The 19707-nt window shown below is 39.3% G+C and overlaps 1 protein-coding gene and 1 long non-coding RNA gene across 3 annotated transcripts; one reads left to right on the top strand and one right to left on the bottom strand.

The window, feature by feature from the left end:
• Positions 1 to 649: 649 nt before the first annotated feature.
• LOC132274160 (uncharacterized) lies at positions 650 to 5804 on the top strand. Its single transcript, XR_009470349.1, has 2 exons — positions 650 to 1289; positions 1612 to 5804. It is a non-coding gene; the product is annotated as an uncharacterized LOC132274160 (long non-coding RNA).
• Positions 5805 to 7815: 2011 nt separating this feature from the next.
• LOC132274159 (uncharacterized) lies at positions 7816 to 19260 on the bottom strand. 2 transcript variants are annotated; one of them, XM_059775354.1, is made up of 3 exons: positions 19143 to 19260; positions 17964 to 19082; positions 15754 to 16530 (listed from the first exon to the last, which is right to left on the bottom strand). In XM_059775354.1, exons 2-3 carry the CDS (start codon positions 18628 to 18630, stop codon positions 16436 to 16438), a joined length of 762 nt encoding a protein of 253 aa, XP_059631337.1. In that variant the 5' UTR covers positions 18631 to 19082; positions 19143 to 19260; the 3' UTR covers positions 15754 to 16435. The 2 variants fall into 2 exon arrangements, with proteins under 2 accessions (XP_059631338.1, XP_059631337.1); XM_059775355.1 differs by lacking the exon at positions 15754 to 16530 and adding an exon at positions 7816 to 8042 and having other exon boundaries at positions 17964 to 19259.
• Between the last annotated feature and the right edge of the window lie 447 nt (positions 19261 to 19707).

The following is a 19707-nucleotide window of genomic DNA, read 5'->3' as shown; positions in this document are numbered from 1 at the left end:
CAGCCGGAGGGCGCTTGTTTGCTCGGGGTGTCGCGGAGGCGGCATAACGTGGGGTTGCGTCCCGAAGAAGTGGGCGACCCTTTAGCCCGAAACCCTAACATTGGGCGAGTGCAGCCAGGGGTTGTACAAGGAAGCGATGGTGGGCAGGCGAGCATACCACTTGGAAGAGAAAGACTTTGGAATGTTGGACGCAGCGGAGTCAGCGCCGCACTGCGACGAGGGCGTCGCAGGATTTGGGTGGGGGAGAATGTCACGATCCGATTCCTAACGACGCCATGAGCATAGAAGATACGCATGCTGGTTGGCTAAGAACATTCATTGACTGGGAATGGTTCCAGGGAAGGGGCGTGCAGGACCACAGGATGGTTCCTCTTCAGAGTTCAGGCAGGTCGACTCGGTTCAGTTCGGGGTGCTTGTCGCTGGTCTTGGACTTGACTATGAAGAAGGGAGTTGGCCATCCCTGCACAAACTGGTCGGGAGCTGGAGCCGTTCCCCTGACGAGGCCATGGCAGGCCGAAACCAGTCAGCATATATCCTTGGGAGGGCAGGTCGTGGTGGCTGACCAGGGCGCTTGCGCGAGCCGAAGCAACGCCTTGGTGCCGCACGGGCCGTGCCGCTGCGCCGAATCTCTAGGCCCGTGACAAAAGGGACAATTTTTTGTAAAAAAATATCGATCCAGCAATAAAGGAGATCGAGCCCTTTAGCTTGCCCTTCCCATATCTCTCTAACCCTCGCTGCCTCACTCTTCCCTTATCACCCCTCCCCTCTCATATCTCACCATCGAGCACCACACTACCATCACCAGCTCCGGCCGAATCAAACCCACCCCAACCTCAGGCCGCCGTCTCTAACATTTCAAGCGCAACTTATGGTCACCGAGTTCGGGTTGTAGGTCTGAACAAAGAAATAAAAAAAAAAAACAAAGAAAAAAAACAGCAGCGGCGTCGCATCTGGGTCGTCTCTCCGGCGTCGCGGCTGGTTATTCTCCGGCGATCGCGGCTGCTTTCTCTCCGGCGATCGCAGCTGGGTTCTTTTCCGTATCGCAGCTGTTTATCTTGCCGGCATCGCGGCTGTTCGTTGTTCTTCTCCGGCGTCGAGGTTGAGTCTTTCCAGCGCCAGCTAGGTTCTTTTCCGGCGAGCTTGTGGGTCGCCATTCTCCGGTGATTTTTGGCTGGGTTCTTCCGGCAAGCTTGTTGGTCACCATTCTCCAGCGATTTTGGCTGGATTCTTCTCTGATTCCGGTTGGTTTTCAGCGATTTTGTCTGGCTTTCTCTCCGGCGATTTTATGGGTAAGTGCTGATTTTGAAGCATTTAATAAAAAATTTGAAGCAATTAAATTTTTTTTGGGTAAGTGCTGAGTGTATGGTTGTTGTTGGCAGTGGTCTGAATGGTTGAATTGTTGATTGGGTCCTCTTTTGCATGTGAATTGCGTTGTTGATTTGGTTCCCTTTGTAATTTACATTGATGATTAAAAACAAGGTTTCATTGATGATATAAAAAAAAAAAAAAAAAAAGGCAACAAAAGGGTTTCATTGATTATTAAAAAAATAAAAAAATGTTTCATGTGAATTTTGCGGATTAATTGATTTAGATTTTGGTTTGTCATTGCAGTAGCGTTGTTACGCTTGGTTGAATCTGTCGTTCACTACAAAGTAGATGTTGCCAGTCTAAAAACTTTTTACTGCAAAGCCTGAACTAATTCCCATTTATTTCTCTCTTAAAAAAATGACTGGTGTTTCTTCCTCCAAACGTTTCAAACTCTCTAAAGAGACTCCCAAAGCCACGTGGCGTACCAAACGTCTGGATTTTGAGACTACCTTCGACATTGAAGGTACGTTTTGCCACAATAACACGATTGAATGGGCAGTGTTAGAATTTGATAGGAGGCGTTTGTCCTGCCTTTTTAGACCAGCTGCAGAGGTTGCATATCCCCGTATTGTGCTCTTGTTTTATCAGAATATGGAATGGTTTAGTGATGTGTCAGAAATATTAGCTACAACCATTGATGGTGTCCGAATTCACTTTGGTGTCTTAAACATAGCCCAGGCATTGGGGTGTCCACATTTTTGCCCTACTGACTTGCTAGCAGAGAATGGGGAGCTACGTTTTGGCAAATTCTTGGAAAAACCTACTGTGCATTCTATTGTTAAGGATATGTGTGACGGGAAGTATGGTGACAAGAAGAAGAAGAATTGTGCCAGCAAGTCCTCACTACCTAAGGATATGTGGTTTTTCGATCAGGTTCTGAAACAGAATGTTTTTCCAATAGGTCATAAGGTACAGCGGGGGCAAGAGTTCTTAATAGCTTTGTATGCTACCCACACTGGAGCATGATTTTATGTTCCAACTTTCATCTTTAACCAAATGCATAAATATTAGAAGCATTTAGTGGCGAGTGGGGATTCGAATGTGAAAAAATGGAAACTTCCGTTTTCATATCTTATTACCTAGCTCCTTGTCCTTTGGCGCTTCGTGGTTGATAGTGATGAGATCTCTGAGGCTCAAGGGATGACTTTTGGGCTAGCACAGTGGAACTTAAGCCTTTCTCATATGCCTAGTGCTAAGAAGGAAGGTGATGGCATGACAGCAGGTGATAGAGAGGATCTGAATGCCCTGGTTGAGGACGTCGTTGGGAGGTCTGAGGAGTAGATTGCTGATGGTGCTAGTTATGAGATAGCACAGGCTGTGTCACCACATGCAGAGGAGTCTGTAGGGGTGACTAGGACAGAGTTCAATGCCATTGTGGGGCAGTTGAGGACCGAGTTGGTTGAATTTGAGGAGCAGCGTCGAGTTGAGCATGCTGAGCTTATACAGCAGCACACCACTACCCAACGCATGCTACGAGATCTATATGAGATTGTTTCATGAAGTCTCCCACGCATTTCTACATTGCCACTTGATGTATGATTTCTCTTGTCTATGTTAGGCTGTTTAGAATTTTCTATTTTGAGTGGATGGGATTTTATGTGGTTATAGCCAGATTTTTTGTGATTTAGAGTTGGCTATTTTGGGAACCTGTAATTCTGAGTTTTGACGATATATTTTGGTTTCATTCATTCATATATGATTGCTTTTGGCTTTTGTTGCTCATATTCATATAAAAAAAAAAAACAAAAAACAATACTAAATAAAAAAATAATGAAAATAAATAAATAATAATAAAAAATTAAAAATTGCAAAGTATCATTTCGTCTTGCTAGAGACGTTAAATTTAGCCATTTTTTTTATTTTTTATTTTTTATTTTTATTTGTAGGTTGTATATACATGTTCTTTTTCTTTGTTTCTTTTACAATAAAAATAAAAATAAAAAAAACAAACAAAATAAAAAATAAATAAAAAACAACCAAAAGTATGTGTTACTAGTATGCCTTTATGACTGGTTATGAATGTTTTAAAATTTTATTAAGGGTTTCATCTCATATCTCTTTGCATTGTGTTATCTATTATTTTGAACTGTATGAATTGCTTATCCCATATAATATTTGATGTGAGTTTGCTAGTATGGTTATACAGCTAGGTTTTTGAATCCAAGTTTGGGGGAGACATCTTTCCTACTGGATCATTACCGGATTTCATAATCTTTGCCATCACGGTATACTCTTTCCATTATTTTTCATTATTCTCATTGCACATTGAGGACAATGTACAATTTAAGTTTGGGGGTAAGGTCATCATGATTCATTTTATTTTAAGTTAAGCTTTAAATGCATAATGAGATTTGAGATGCGTTTAGCAATGATTTCAAACTTTTAAAGTATAGTGCCTTTGAAAAGCAAGTTGTTAGCGTCTAATACTTCTTGTATGCTCTAGGATGCCATTTAGGGGTAAATTTTTAATTTTTGATATCATATTTGCTCTTATGGTACACATCATCTTGTTAGTTGAAAATGTTTTGAGAGTTAATTCTAGAATTCTACACTTGCACTTGCGCACACTAACATTCAATTTGTGGGGTACATGCTTAGTTGATTATTGTCTTGGTTTATCCCAATTGAGTTAGTATGCTTTGAAAGTTTTCATTTTTGATAAAATGACCTTGCAAAAAAAAAAGAAATAAAAGCACACACCAAAGGTGACAAAAAAAAAAAAAAAAAAAAAAAAAAAAAAAAAAAAAAACCTGCATTCTTTTAACATGTCAACTGATTAAAAAGGAAGACAAGGAAAGAATGTAAGATGTATAATTAGTTTGAGTTCGTAACCTAGCCATTCCGAGTCATTACGCCCTTAGGAGTGTCTTTACACTTAACGCCCTAAGACCATTTAGTTTGGGAATCGTTGGCTCAACCCTTGTTACATGGGGTGATTAGAGAGCTTAAGGAACTTGCACATTGCACATAGTCATACATTAAAAAAAAAAAAAAAATGAAATCAATAAAAAAAAAAAAATGTTTGATTGAATTACAAGGTTCATTCAATGTCTTGAGGATTGGTACTATATCTGTATGCTAATTTGAGGTAAGGCTATGCCATTACTTTAATTTGCATTTTGATGCTGGTTCACTCAAAAAGGATGATAGAATTGATTCAATTTGCATGATTAACTTGCTTGATGTGTGGAGGACTATTTTTACTTACATGACATTAAAATGTTGAGAATAGCTTAGAAATGACAGAAATTTGCATATTTGAAGTAGTCTACTTTTAACATTTGTTTGATATGTGTCGTTACTTCTCAAGTAAGAAAGAGTTGTTGATGTTTGTGGGTATCATTTTTAGAAACCCTCACGAGACTTCACTCGTCCACTAGGGGTAACTTAGGGGTTTAAAAGGCTTGTTGCATATGCTAAATGTAACCGTGATCCCTACGAAAGTGGTGTTATCTTTATTTGCTTTATTAGTTCATAATCGCTTATATGTTTTTTTCATTCTCATATACTGTAGTTCATTGTTAGGGACTAGCAATATCTAAGTTTGGGGGTGTGATAAGTGCTTAAATGCTGCACATTTCAGCACTTAAATTAGGGTATTTTAGTTATTGCATCTATTTTATTTTTATGTTTTAGCTCTAATTTATGTTTTTGTCAATTTCAGGTCAATAAGGTTCAAACAGACTAATTTTGGTTCACTAAAGCCTTTTTGGAGTCAAGCAAAAACATTCAGAAAAAGTTCAGAAAATAGCAAAAAGAAGTCGCAGCCCATTGCTCGTATAGTGTGTTTATTCTTCAAAAGTGGTCAATCTCAGGCCTTTGATGATGTTCCCAAAGATGAAGAAACAAACCAATTAGCCTGGGGCCAAAAATGGAGCTAAATAAGGCTTAAAGGAAATTTCCAACTCTGGGGGATCGATCCCCCACTATTCACAGAACTAAAAATGCCCTTGGGGATCGATCCTCAAGCCTGTGGGATCAATCCCCTAATACCTGGCAGCATTACGGGATTTTCTTATTTTGGGCTTTTTTTTGTAACTTATGGGCTTTAACAGGGTTTGTTACTTAAGACCCAGTGAGCCATTAGTTTAGGGTTAGTTTTTATTTTATTTAAGGAGTTTTTAATTTATTAATTAAAGGAGGATTTTAGGTTTTATTTTTTCTGTATCGATATATTCTCTCTAGAAAAGCACGCGAAAGAGGAGAAACAAAGAACGGGCTAAGGTTTGGAAGAGGAAGCTCAGAGATGATGAAGGAGATGATGGGATTGTTCCGTTTTCGATTCCGTCAATCATGAGTGGCTGATTCTTCTACTTAGGGTTGGATAAACCCTAAGCATGTAACCTAATCTCTCTCTTTTCACTTTTTGGGGATGAATTTGTGTAATTAGTGTATAGCCTTGAATGTTTATGAATAAATTTTTTCATTTGGTTATCTATGTCAGTATCATGTTGTCTTATGTGTGTTTGATTGTTAATTAAGTTCTACACTTGAATTCTTTGTTAATTGATTCTTGTGATGGCTATACATGGTATTAATTAAATGTAATCGTGTTTAAATTGATGAAAAATTACTTTTATTTGATGGATGACAATATATGTTTAGGTTAATTTATTGTCTAATTAGTTTTAAATTCATGTTTAATTAGTTTAATTAATTTAATTGCAATTCAATTATTAGGTAAGTAGACCATCCATACTTATGTTTGAATTCCATACTTTTTGTCACAATTGCATTATCTTTTAGATTAATGTAGGCTAGAATTGTAACTTGAATTGATGGATCATTCTTTGGATTGGTGAATTGCACTACACTTAGGTTATTTGTTATTAGGTAGGCAATTCAGGCTTGAAATTGATGCTTCATACTTTTCTTTGCAAGTATTAGTTACATTAGAATTACACTTAATTATTTCCCCAATTAGTTGAAAGTGAGTGAGTTAGGGAATGTGCTTAGTGGTGAATCCTACACCCTAAGTGTCTTTCCAATCTTTTAAACTCCATTATTTTATTGCAATCATTTAGCTTAAAATTAGTCTAATCACAAAACCAAACCTTTTTAGTAATCACATAAGCACTAAAGTAGAATTCAATTCTGAAAAACCTATAATTGTTTAGATCTCTTGGGACGATCCCTGCTCACTTCATACTTCATAGTATAAGTGTTTAGTGGTTTTATAAATTTTAAAATATGGTGCTCACTTGACATTATTTCTAAACCTAAAATGTTGTGAATTATTTTGTGCACACGCTTGGTCGCACCACTCTCTAAAAGGCTCTCAAGACTCACTCTAGGACTTGATGGCTACAAAATGAAGTCCTACTCCTATTTATAAGCTTCCACATCCCTAATGAACGACTAAGATGCATTCTAATCGATGGTGGAAATCGATTCTCTAGAATCTTCTCCAACATTCTTTACACTTCCACACACACACACACACACACACACACACACACACACACACACACATATATATATATATATCTATATCTACAATAGTCTAGAACTATCCATACTACTCCACACAACTCTCTGGAGAACTCTCAAACCTTCCACACCCTTCTATAATATTCTACACATATCTAGAATTTTCCACACAACTCTAGACCATTTTGGAATACTCTAGAAACTCCTCTCGCCATGTAGTTGTCATGCAGCGTCCTACTCAGTGCCTACATGTTGCCTACGTGGCATAATCTTTATAAGCGGGGTGTAACATTCTCCCCCACCCATTTCCATAACGTCTTCGTCACGGTTTCTTCAACTGACCCAGCCTCTCATAGGTCATCAACACTTGTGCATATCTCCTTGGCCTAAACGTATGTGCGCCCTTCGGGAGGTGTGAGGTCCTCACGAGCTCCATTATGTTGACTGCCACCTTTAGACTCTCCTTCATGCCCACAAACGGCACCATGCATGTGGCTTTGCCTTCTTCGCCTCCAAGTATCATCAACGCACCAAGGCATGGTATTGGCGCGTCGTTGTTCCTGTCCATGAACTCCAAGCCTAATACCATGTCATCCATCTCCGCAACCTGGAAGTCGGCCTTGCCCTTCCACCCTTGCATGCATAGTTCCATCTCTTTGCACACTCTGCTCACGCGTGCTTCCTCAGAGTTGACAGCTTTGATCCAGCACTCCGTCTTGCGCATCTCTAAGCCAAGTCGTTGCACCTCTTATAGGGTAATGAAGTTGTGTGTGGCGCCCGTGTCCACCAACGCTTGCACGGTTTCGCCACCAATCTGCGCATACGCATAGAGCACCCCAACTACCTTTTTCGCCCTACCCTTCTTCTTAGTGTCATGCGCCATGTGATACCCCTCGATTCTAGAGTCACGGGTGATCAAGTCCGAGCACAGATCTGAGGGATACCAGACAATTAATATGTAAACAAGCAGAAATACAAAAGAATTTAATGAATAAATAATAAAGGCTGAAAAGAATTCTAAATATTAAAATCCTCAAAAGTTAAAACCAATAAAATCCAAACTTTCCAATATACATACAACTTGGGAATCCATCTAGTGGACCCATAATAAAATCCCAATGGAAAGTAAAGTACGGAAACAAAATCCAAAACAAAAACATGAAAAGTAATCCTACGTAGTCGAAGGAGTGAGTGATTGTATCTGCTCAGCACGATCAAGCTCTAATCCTGGAACTGACGAACACCTGGAAAAAAAAAAGAGTGGGTCAAGCCCACTAGCAAGTTCTACTCTACTACAATCCATATAGAGACCCGATACGCAGGTACATCCTAGATAACTCAGTAATAACTAAAGTAGTCCATATAGATATAAATACACACTATAGGACGCTCACTAGCCCACAGGTCTGTCTCAGCCTGAGTAGAAGGTAACATGCAAATCGCACATCATGGTAGGCATGTATACCTAGACCTACCAGGGAATATCAATTAGGTCCAGTTATCCATCCTAGGCGATATACGCACCCTAACCATGATCCTGAGACTCAAGCTTATATCACGATACCATAAGTATATGTATAAATAATTTATCTAAAACAAGGTATGTCATTGAACTGTTTATTAACCTGATATAAATATAAGTAGGACTTAACTTTTATAGTTAATCCAACTTATTTTAGAATAGGTAGGACTTAGTGTTTTGAAACTAATCCATCCCCAGAATAGGTAGGACTTAGTGTTTTGAACTAATCCATCCCTAATATGCCACCGTCTTATACCGGTGCATATACATATATATAAGTAGGACTTAACTTTTATAATTAATTCAAGTTATTTTAGAATAGGTAAGATTTAATGTTTTGAACTAATCCGTCCCTAATATGCCACCGTCCCATATCGGTGCATACAATTCGCAAATCAAATGATTGATGCAGTAAATGATAAATTTAATCATCAACCATACTCCAACATAAGCATAAATAAAGTCTAATATGTATATGACCATATCCACTACAAGATTTACAAAACATGTTCCAGTCCTTTAAATTGTTAAAATAAGAGTAAACATTTAAATCCTTCAAATAGTTCAATAATTGATGCAATATACAATAAATTAAAACATCAATTAATCCAGTTTAAGCATAGTTATTTTCAGATAATCAACTACACTTGTAACCCTGCTGAAACATGATTAACACTATTAAATCATATAGAAAATATTTGTTAAATACAAGTAAGAAGTTAAATTAATCATTCAATACTCAACATGCAGGTTTTCTGTTTAATTTCATATTGTTTCACTCCTAAGCATACTAACATAACCATGCTTCCAAGTATTTTTAAATGTCTAAAACAATTATTTAGACCACTAACTACAATTTAAAACAATTCCAGAATACCCCAATCGGCCAAACAAAGCTCAAACCACGGAAAACCAAAAAAACTGGAAAGGGAGCCGCCTCCCAAAATAAGGGAGCCGGCTCTCCCCCATGGGGAGCCGGCTCTAACCCTTATGGAGCCGGCTCCACCCTTGTGAGAGCCAGCTCTCTCATCCCTAGAGACGGCTCCCTCCTTTGGAGAGCCAGCTCTCTCCATCTGAGAGCCGTAATCTGATTTCCGATCCTCTTCCTCGTCTCTGGTGGTATTTAAACCCTTCTGTAATAACCTATTACGATTTCTAGAAGTTCAATCTATGTCCCAAAGATCTCAGAACCTCATAAAAAAATTCCAATATGCATCGTTAGCAAGAAAATAAAACAATTAACAGAAACAATCTGTTTTTTTTTTTTATTTTTAAAAATCAGTTTCAATTTAACAAATTATAACATAGATTAAAGTTTGATGTAACATGCATACCAAATCCGTTTTAAAGTCTGATTAAGTCCTAAAGACTATCTAGCATGCACAGAACACAGGTCTAAGGGAAGGAATTAGAATAGGAACTTGCCTTTGGTTTCAGTTTTGAAACCTTAAACCATCGTCTCTGAGTTTTCTAACAAATTCCTAGACTGCCGTTCAACACCTCTGTTACTCTTGGTTCAATCTAGAAGCAATCCCTTCCTTCCTCCTTGAGCCTCATTGGTTTTCTCTCAAGTCTCTCTCTGTTTTCCTCTCAAGTTTTAATGTACGTGAATAGGGTTTTCCAACCCTAGACAGACTTATACGGTTATATTTATAGGCTTAGGAAAACACAAACCCTAATACGAATTATATTGAGAGAAGGAGAAATAAAACAACTAAGTCTATAACCAAATCAATTAAACCAAACATGACTACCTAAACGAACATAAAACCCTAATTAAACACTTAATGAAAACAAACAATTAAATTTCCACATAAGTATACATTAATGAAAAACAAATAATTAAAACACATAACTCAATTAAATAAAACAACAAATAATTAAAACACATAACTCAATTAAATAAAACAATTAATCAAAGAATTTAATTAAATAAAAATAATTAACAAATAAGCAAAGTAAAAATGCAATAAAACAATTAATTAAATGTCGAGGCTATCCTTTTAAAATTAGGAGTATTACACGCCATGCTACTCAGCATCTTCATAACCCCCATGCACCTGTCTTCGTCGTTGTCCGCATCGTCCATCTTGCCCTTGCCTTTATCATTCACAAGGGCACTCATGGTCTTCTTTTTTGGGGCAGTGTCACAATATGTGCTGTCCATCACACAAGTAGCACTTCGGCTCCCATTTGCCCTTGTCACGGCATTCCTCTTTGCTACTAGGCTTGGACCTCTCCCAATGGTCCTTACCCTTGTCATGTCATGGGTGTCTCTCCTCATCGCTGGATTTGGCTGAGTCGCCTTTCTTGGAACGCCGGTCTCCCTCACCTTTGCAGTGGTCCTTCTTAGGAGACGTGGCCCTCTTGTCATTACGCCTAAAGTGCTCAAGTCATTCCACTATAGCCATTACGGATGCCAAGTCTCTAGGCTCCTTTCTCCTAAGCTCCGTGGCCACCCAAGACTGTAGACCATCTATGAACAAGCACACGCGTTGCCACTCCGGCATCTCTGGGATTTCTATCATCAAGTTGGAGTACGCTTTCACATACTCCCTTATGATGTCCTTCTGCTTCAGGCGCCTTAGGTTGATCATGGTGAGGTCCTTGACGTACTCAAGGTAGAACTACCTCTTGAACTCCTCCCATGTGTCAACCGCTCTTGGGCCCCTATCTGTGAAATGCTGTCTCCACCATAGAGCGGCAGTGTCCGTGAGGTACATAGTGCCAGTCTGCACCTTCTCCTCATCGTCCTTAATGTCTATGCACTCGAAGTACAGCTCCATGTGCTAGAAGAAGTTGTCAATCTTACGCGCATTCCTTACCCCATCATACTCTTTGGGCTCCGACGCCTTCTTCTTCCTTGGCTTCACCACGACCTCGCAAGCCTGGAAGAACTCCTTCTTACACTCGGCAATCTCCATGCGCAAGTCGTCTACACGATCATACAAGTCCCTTTCCTTTTATCCCACCTTGATGACCATTCTGTCGATCAGCTCGTAGAGTTTTGCAATTTTTCTCTCGAGCCTGTTGAACTTAGTCTCCGTGTAGACCAAGTGTGTGGTGAGCTTCTCTTCCAAGCTCTGCTCCATAACGTGGACTTAGTGGTCTCCTTCACTAGCCATATTTTACTCCAACAAAGCTCCCTTGACGAGTTTGCTCTAATACCAATTGTCACGGGGCTAGAGTTTCAGCACCACTTTAGCCAAACCCGTGCGGCACCAAGGTGTTGCTCCTACTCGCGCGAGCAATTGGTCAGCCTAACTACCGTGCACACCTTAGCTAACACACTCCTCTCGCGTGCTTACTAATGTTATAGTGGCCCTCACCCTCACCTTCACTTGGCTTCCACACTCAGACACACTAAGGCACTTACGTTGGCAAGGAAAGAATACTTCTATTACTTCAAAGAATGCTTTATACAAGGCTAGCTCTCAAACTCTCTATAAGGCTCTCAAGATTCACCCTAGGACTTGATGGCTACAAAATGAATTCCTACTATTATTTATAGGCATCCCCATCCCTAATGAACTGTTAAGATGCATTCTAACCGACGGTGGAGATCAATTCTCTAGAATCTTCTCCCACCTTCTTCACACTTTCATATATATCTACAAAATCTGTAACATTTTAGAACTCTCCATACTACCCCCACATAACTCTCTGGAGAACTTTAGAACCTTTCACACACTTTTACAATATTCTACACATATCTAGAATCTTCCACACAACTCTAACAATTCCAGAAGACTCTAGAAACTCCTCTCGCTATGCAGTTTCCATGTAGCGTCCTACTTAGCGCCTGCGTGTCGCTTGCGTAGCGTAACCTCCATAGGCGGGGCATGACAAAACACTCCCTTTTCTTGAATCGATGGTTATTGATTAGTGATATAATCTCTCAGCTGAGTCAACTCACGATACCATCCCTACCATTAACCTCTATACCAACATATATTTAGAAACATTAAATTAGAAACCAAAGTAACAATTGGAATAAGAAGAAGTTGGCCTCTGCTGACCTTAGTAACTTCTGCACTTGTCATATATATTTGTATATTGTTACATGCCTTTACTCGCTAGAATTGTTGAATCCAACATCATGTGTGTGTGCATGTGTGTATTATTATGTAACGATAAGTGTCGAAAGATGCACATCTTGGCCCTTATTCTTGTATATGTTAGCACCTTATTTCTATATTTATTAATCTTTTTAGTTCTAATTTGTTTTGTTTCCGATTTTAGATGCTTAAGCTTCAAATCTAGCGCTTTAAAGCTTCAATAAGATCTTAGAGATGAAGGGCAGTTGAAAGGAAGCTTAGGTGCAAAGATTAAGGAACGTGATCGATTACGAGGGATCCTTCATTGTTTACGACGCAATCAATTGCTTCTTAAACATAAACGTGATCGTTCGCGTTCGCGGGAAGTTCTCTTCAACTTTAGATCTTAAGTTCTATTCAAGGGGACTCTGTGGTGCATTGATTACATGAGCCTTGTATGTGAATCTGACCATTTTGGCAGCCCTAGAGTCAAGTATAAACAGGAAATGCAAGCCCTATTAAACCATTTTTTTAATTAAATTGATTTGGACAAAAGCTTGAGCTCTCTCTCTACACTTTCTCTCTCTAGGGTTTGATCTCAAGGATTGGAGAAGAAAGCTTTGGCAATGTTAGGAGATGAAGATTGAAGCTTCAAAGATGATCCTCACCATCTCCATGGCTAACTAGCTTCCTTCTTAGGGCTTAGATAAAGCCCTAAGCCATGTCATTGTATCATTTACCTTCAATTTGGGGATTTTATATTTGTGTATAAATTGTATAATTTGGTAGATTGAACTTAGTTGTCCCAAGTCAATTGGTGTTTTAATGCTTTAATCAATCTTTTTGTGATGTTTATATTGTCTTATATCTTGATTATGGTAGATTGATCTCAATATTCTTACTTTTTGTAATTGTGTGAATAATAATTATACAATGGTGCTAACTAGATATAATTGCATACAACTTGATGATTCATGCTTAGTTTTGATGAATTGTACTACAATTGTAGAATAGATGTAGTTATGTAGACAATCCATGCTTAGCTTTGATGATTTATGTTTGTTGATGATAATTGTAGCATTCTTTTGATCTCAATTGTGTGCTTGTAGCCACAATTCTTTTATGGACAAGTAATCTCCCCATTTTGATTGCATTGGTATAACTGCAAGGTTTAGAGGTGAATTCCATGTCCTAAGTCTCTCTCTCTCTCTCTTATCTTATCTTATCTTGTTCATTACTACTCACTTCATTGCATTCTATATAGCTTTAATTCTAGTTGTTAATTAGAATCAAACAAACATCACTTCTATTGTATCATTTGTTCACTAATTGGAAATCGAATCAAGCCGATAGTCCTTATGGACGATCCATACTCGTTATACTATATAGTAGTAGTGGTTTTTACAAATTTAAAATTAATTTCTCGAACTTCTATAACCACGTTATCAAATTGGTCGTGAGAGCAACACCAACTTTTGGCGCCATTGCCAGGAATTACGATTCAATTGATTCAATTTGAAATTAGTGATCATTTGATTGTTAGTTTAGGATTTGTTAATAGTTATTTTTCTCTTACTTTTGATTTGCGTTCAATTCTAGGTACTTGACCGAGAGAAGCAAACTTAGAGCTCGAAGCATTTGCTTGAGACCTTTGTGAGCGTATCTTGGATTCTTGAATTTATAGTTGTGCATCTTTTTAGTTTAGTTTTAATTCTATTTTGGATAGTACTTGTTGAGGCTATCATTGCTTTTATTTTTCTTGTTCAAGCATCGTTACTTGTCAAGCCCATTTACTTTTGCATTTCATTATTGTTGATTTGAGGAGGACGGGATCAATGTGCTTTAGCGGAGTGGTTGAAATTGTTGTGATTTGTGTTATTGTGATAAATGCACGGTAGGAGATCCTTAAACAATTCTCTTGACCAACCCACAGGAGCCTCAGGACCCCAAAAAATGCATGTGATGTGTTAATACATATGTTGAGGGCACTTCCATAGTGCAGCCTCCCAGAAGGTTAGATCTACACAACTTTATTCCCACATTCGAGAGACTATCTCCTGTAAAACGAATTTATCACAACAATAGAGTAGCATAGTGTCACGAAGTGATTCCTAAGACGCTTGGAGGATGGAAGACACGCATGCTGGTTGGCAAAGAGCAGAGTTTGACTGGGAATGGTTCCAGGGAAGGGGCGTGCAGGAGCACAGGATGGTACCTCTTCAGAGTTCAGGCAGGTCGACTCGGTTCAGTTCGAGGTGCTTGTCGCTGGTCTTGGACTTGACTATGAAGAAGGGAGTTGGCCATCCCTGCACAAACTGGTCGGGAGCTGGAGCCGTTCCCCTGACGAGGCCATGGCAGGCCGAAACCAGTCAGCATGTATCCTTGGGAGGGCAGGTCGTGGTGGCTGACCAGGGCGCTTGCGCGAGCCGAAGCAACGCCTTGGTGCCGCACGGGCCGTGCCGCTGCGCCAAATCTCTAGGCCCGTGACAAATGGTATCAGAGCAGAACTTGGGGTAAAGCACGGTGGGGTGCCCCCTTGTCGGTCCAGGAGGGGTCAGAGAATGAAGACGGTGCATTGAAGTTGCGTCGATGTGGAGGAATCAATGCAGTTGGGGGGGAGAGCCTCCATCTCCCCAGGAAGAGGCGTCCGTTGAAGTTGCGCATTGAAGGGCCGGAGGGCCGCGCGCACCAAAGTTCGTGCTTAGTCCTTGGGTGATGCAAACCATGGTGAAGGGCGAGCATCAAGTCGGCAGAAGGCCATTGCTTGCTCGGGATGTCGCGGAGGCGGCATGACGGAGAAGAGTCACGTCCTTGAGGAGTGGACGTCCCCTTGGTCCGAGGCCTATCATTGGGCGAGTGCAGTGCAGGGAACTGCACAAGGAAGCGATGGTGGGAAGGTGAGCATACCGCATGGAGGCAGACTTTGGAAGGGAGTGGACGCAGTAGTGAAGCGCCGCACTGCGACGAGGACGTCGCAGGATTTGGGTGGGGGAGAATGTCACGAAGTGATTCCTAAGACGCTTGGAGGATGGAAGACACGCATGCTGGTTGGCAAAGAGCAGAGTTTGACTGGGAATGGTTCCAGGGAAGGGGCGTGCAGGAGCACAGGATGGTACCTCTTCAGAGTTCAGGCAGGTCGACTCGGTTCAGTTCGAGGTGCTTGTCGCTGGTCTTGGACTTGACTATGAAGAAGGGAGTTGGCCATCCCTGCACAAACTGGTCGGGAGCTGGAGCCGTTCCCCTGACGAGGCCATGGCAGGCCGAAACCAGTCAGCATGTATCCTTGGGAGGGCAGGTCGTGGTGGCTGACCAGGGCGCTTGCGCGAGCTGAAGCAACGCCTTGGTGCCGCACGGGCCGTGCCGCTGCGCCAAATCTCTAGGCCCGTGACAATAGGCTCATGGTTGGGAATGCTAATATCAAATAAAGGGTACTGCAACCTTGTAATTTCACGAGACGAAAAGAAAAAAAATAAATAAATAAAAATAACCTAGAACGATACTCAGATTCAGCGGAAGAGGAGGGTGTAACAGTGAATTGGCTTCAAGCCTCTCGACAACTTGCCCAATTAGAATCACAATTTGGTGATAGTAACTGCAGACTACTTATGGACTATAGTAAAATTCATTGTCCTATGGTCCCCTTTATGATAATATAGTTCCCATGTCACTAGGACCCAAGTCCTTAATCTGAAAATGCTAGCTGATATGACATCCTTGCCCACAATAATTTGTTATCAACATAGAGACATATAGGTGCATGAGCTTTCAGTTTTGATTCAACAAAACCACTTCAGTGAATCAGTTAGGAGACAAAACAGTCAAAGGGTTGTAATTTGAAGTGTAACAGAGAAGATAGAGGGGTAAAAGAAATTATTCTTAATTAGCATTTGATAGAAGAATAAGAAAATATTCTAATTATTGTAAACATACCAATCAGAACATTCAGTAATATTAGCTAAGAAATACAGATAAATTTTAGAATAACCTTTCATTTAACATTCAGTAATATTAAGTTTTTGTACCATAAACACAAATCTTTTTTCAAACAAAGTCAGTGTATAAATTGTTCAAACTGAAATCATGACAAGATGATAGCATTGATTATGAGACAAGATAGAGTATGAATGTCGGTTCTTTGAGTAGATCCCTTGGCCTTTTCCATTACTCGTTTATCTGCAGAGATAGATAATCTCTTAACGCTCATCACAATACATGATCAAATCCAAATTTTTTTTTTTTATTTTTTTATTTTTTTTATTTTTTATGTTGAAGTTTGTATATTTTGCTGTTATGTTGCACTAAATAATGTGTCAAATTCAATTTCAGAGTTCATTTCTAATTGTTTCTTGTTTGTCTTTTGATTAGCTTGTGTAACAATTCTGTGGATAAAATTTGAAACCATTGATAGTTTATCAAGCAAATTTTTTTTCCTCCTTGGTTGACCTCTTATTACCTAATCTATGGCTTATTTGAAATGATTCTCAACTAAAATCCACCTATGACAGGAATTTAATATGTTTAGAATTGCTTGTTATTAGGGTTCTTGGGTTCGTTTGCTAAGGAGTAGACCTTAGGCCAAAAAAATTGATGACTGACATAAGGTTCAAGGAATCGGATTCAGAACATCATGAAGCACTAAAGACTCGGCTAATCAAATCCCTCTCAAATCGCTTAACCAAAAATTTATAGGGATCAATAATATGCCATTTAGCTACTCAGCTTCCACCATCTCATCCGTGAAAAGCTCTAGCCTATTAAGTATCAGCTAATTTCGTTAGAGAACCCAAGACACGCTAGAGAGTTATGCAAAACTGCATTAGAAAAACTATAGGCCGAGGGATCTTGAAACCAAGTTTAGAGCATTTCTTATAATGTACCTTATGAAATTCATGTGCTTTCTATTTCAAAGACAATTCCCAACTATCTCATTCTCTATAGTTACTTTACCCCCATAAAGTACAATCTAAGGGACTCATAAGAGAAATAACAAAAACATCAGTAAATAGAATATACATCAACTACAGACCAGATGTTCAGTGGTACTGTGAGGTGCAATTATCATGGTTTTTGTAGTGGCCTCATGGGTTACATGGCAACATCTAAAACCAGTCTGTAATCGAACTGTATTAACATGCATGTCTATAGGCCCATTAACATGAACATGAAGAACAACTATGTGCAGATTATTATAAAATCCCACAGCAGCTTAATATTGAAGCAGAACTGAATTAAATTAGCAATCTTCCGGTAAGATGTCTGCAATTTAGTTTATCTACGCTTAAAATTGTGAATATTAAAAAGATCTGGCAAAGTCAGAGTTGCACAGAAGATAATAAATCATTCAACTAAATGTGTGCATGATTAACGAAAGGGGTGCACAAAATCTCCAAGCTTTTTGTAGTGAAATCAAATAAATACTTACCAAGAAATATCAAATTACGATCATAGCAATCCAAAAAAAAAAAAAAAAGTTCATAAAGACCTAATTCGAAAAGGTGGTGGTGTGAGAGAAGATGGTGGAAATGAGAGCAAGTAAAAGAACAGGGATGTGAAAGCCACTTCAGTTAGGGAGTAGATATTCTACAACTGATATGTCCCACTCTTACCTTTATAATCACTACCATGTAATTTTGAAAGGTCCAATTTTGCTTGATATAGTTTCAGCAACTGAGGAGCTTCCTCATAACAGGTCACAAACTTCTTGAGGAACAAGCTCTCTGTGCGTAACAAAGATGACATTGCACTACTGGGATTCTTAATCAAACCTTTCGACATCAAAACTTTAAGTACTGAACACCTGGGAATTATCCTCTTACCCAAGCTCATTGACATTAATTTTGGACGATGGGCAATTAGGGAAGACACCCAACCCATCGTGTTGGCATAAAAATTCAGCGATGCCATTATCTTCTCCTCGGATACCGTCATGCACCACGGATCTTTTGCAAAAGCCAACATTGTTTCTTCCTCAGACCAACCACACTTCTCATAAACCTCCATCTTCCTTTTCCATGTTGATTTGCTCATTGACATCAATGCTTTAACTGCTATAACAAACTGGGTTTTTGAAGGGTCGAAATCCATTTTCTTAACATCCCCCACTACCTCATTAAATCTCTCAGGATTAAAGTTGAGTGACCTATGCTGAGCCGTAAGTAAGAACATAATATTGGAATCCGGCACGCCGTGTTGTCTCAAAATTTCAATGTTGCGCAATGAAGTAGCACTGTGACAGCGCACTCCAACCTCAGGAAATTGTTTAAAGGCCGCCATAAACTTATCATTTGAATGGAAGAAACTCTTTAAAAAATTGAAAAATGGTATGATTTGGTTCTTCAAGCTCCGTTTCACTATTGTTGGGCTAGTGGACAATATCTTGGCGAGCTCGGTGCTGGAAATGCCAGTGGAGTAAAAGAATTCGAATTTGGGTAAAAGGGTTTTGTTGGGATCCGCTACGAGAAGTCTTGGGACTTTTCTGATGAGAGATGAGATCTGGGTTTCGCTGAATCCATGCTTCTTGAAGAAGTTGAGAACTGAATCTGGTTTGTCTAGGGTTTTAAAATTGACTTTTTTGGAAGCTGAAATAGCAGTTTCTGGACTCAACCCACATGAATTGATGAAGTAATTGAGTGTAAATGAGTGTTGATTTGTGGAAGTTGAAATGGATTTGAGAGATGAAAAGAGTGGATGGGTTTGAAGGCCATACAGTTTATGGATTGTTGAATCTAAAACAGAAAAGCATCTAAAACGAACATGTGTTTTACCGTATATAGAAATCAACTTACCCGATCGTTAATGTTAGGTGCTCTTCAACCGAATCTCCTTCTCTAGGGTTTGACGATGAGTTCTCTTTGGCCGATGCAAGCTTAAGACCGTAGAATACAGATTAACAGACAATAAACGACGACGTTTGGTATATCATTGCTCCTTTTATTTACTACTCTCTCTTCTTTTATCCATATTTTGAATAAGAAGGTATTTTCATCTGAAATTAGGACTTTAATAAATTAATTAATAATATAACATTTAGTTTTTCTATATTCTCAACAACTCTCCGTGTTCTTCCTTTTATTTTAAGCGTATTTATTTCTAAATTTTTATATTTTATCTTTTCCTTTTTATTAACCCTATTTACTTACTAATTTTAATATGTGACGAGGCCGCTTGTATACGCCAAAATAATGTAGTGAATGTGCGGTTCAAGAAAAGCCTTTTAGGTCAAGTTTAAATTTATAAAAAGCACTACCACCATTACTAGTAACGTAGCAAGAGTAAGTAGGGATCGTCCCAAGGGATTATACGTGTTGGATTTTACTTCGACTCTAGTGTATCAAAAGATTGCAAATGAGG

Source organism: Cornus florida, unplaced genomic scaffold, assembly GCF_030987335.1.
Source record: "Cornus florida cultivar Cherokee Brave unplaced genomic scaffold, ASM3098733v1 CherokeeBrave_3.0.0_Hap2_Chr09, whole genome shotgun sequence".
NCBI lineage: Eukaryota > Viridiplantae > Streptophyta > Magnoliopsida > Cornales > Cornaceae > Cornus > Cornus florida.
This window is presented reverse-complemented; position numbering and strand designations above follow the sequence as displayed.

What these genes read in the sequence shown, in the direction of transcription:
- LOC132274159 (XM_059775354.1), bottom strand. Translation starts at nt 18,630, where the DNA reads ATGGCGGCCTTTAAACAATTTCCTGAGGTTGGAGTGCGCTGTCACAGT. An exon ending in ACATGGTAGTGATTATAAAG is followed by an intron (nt 16,531 to 17,963) that starts GTAAGAGTGGGA and finishes CTATCTCTGCAG; the next exon opens with ATAAACGAGTAATGGAAAAG.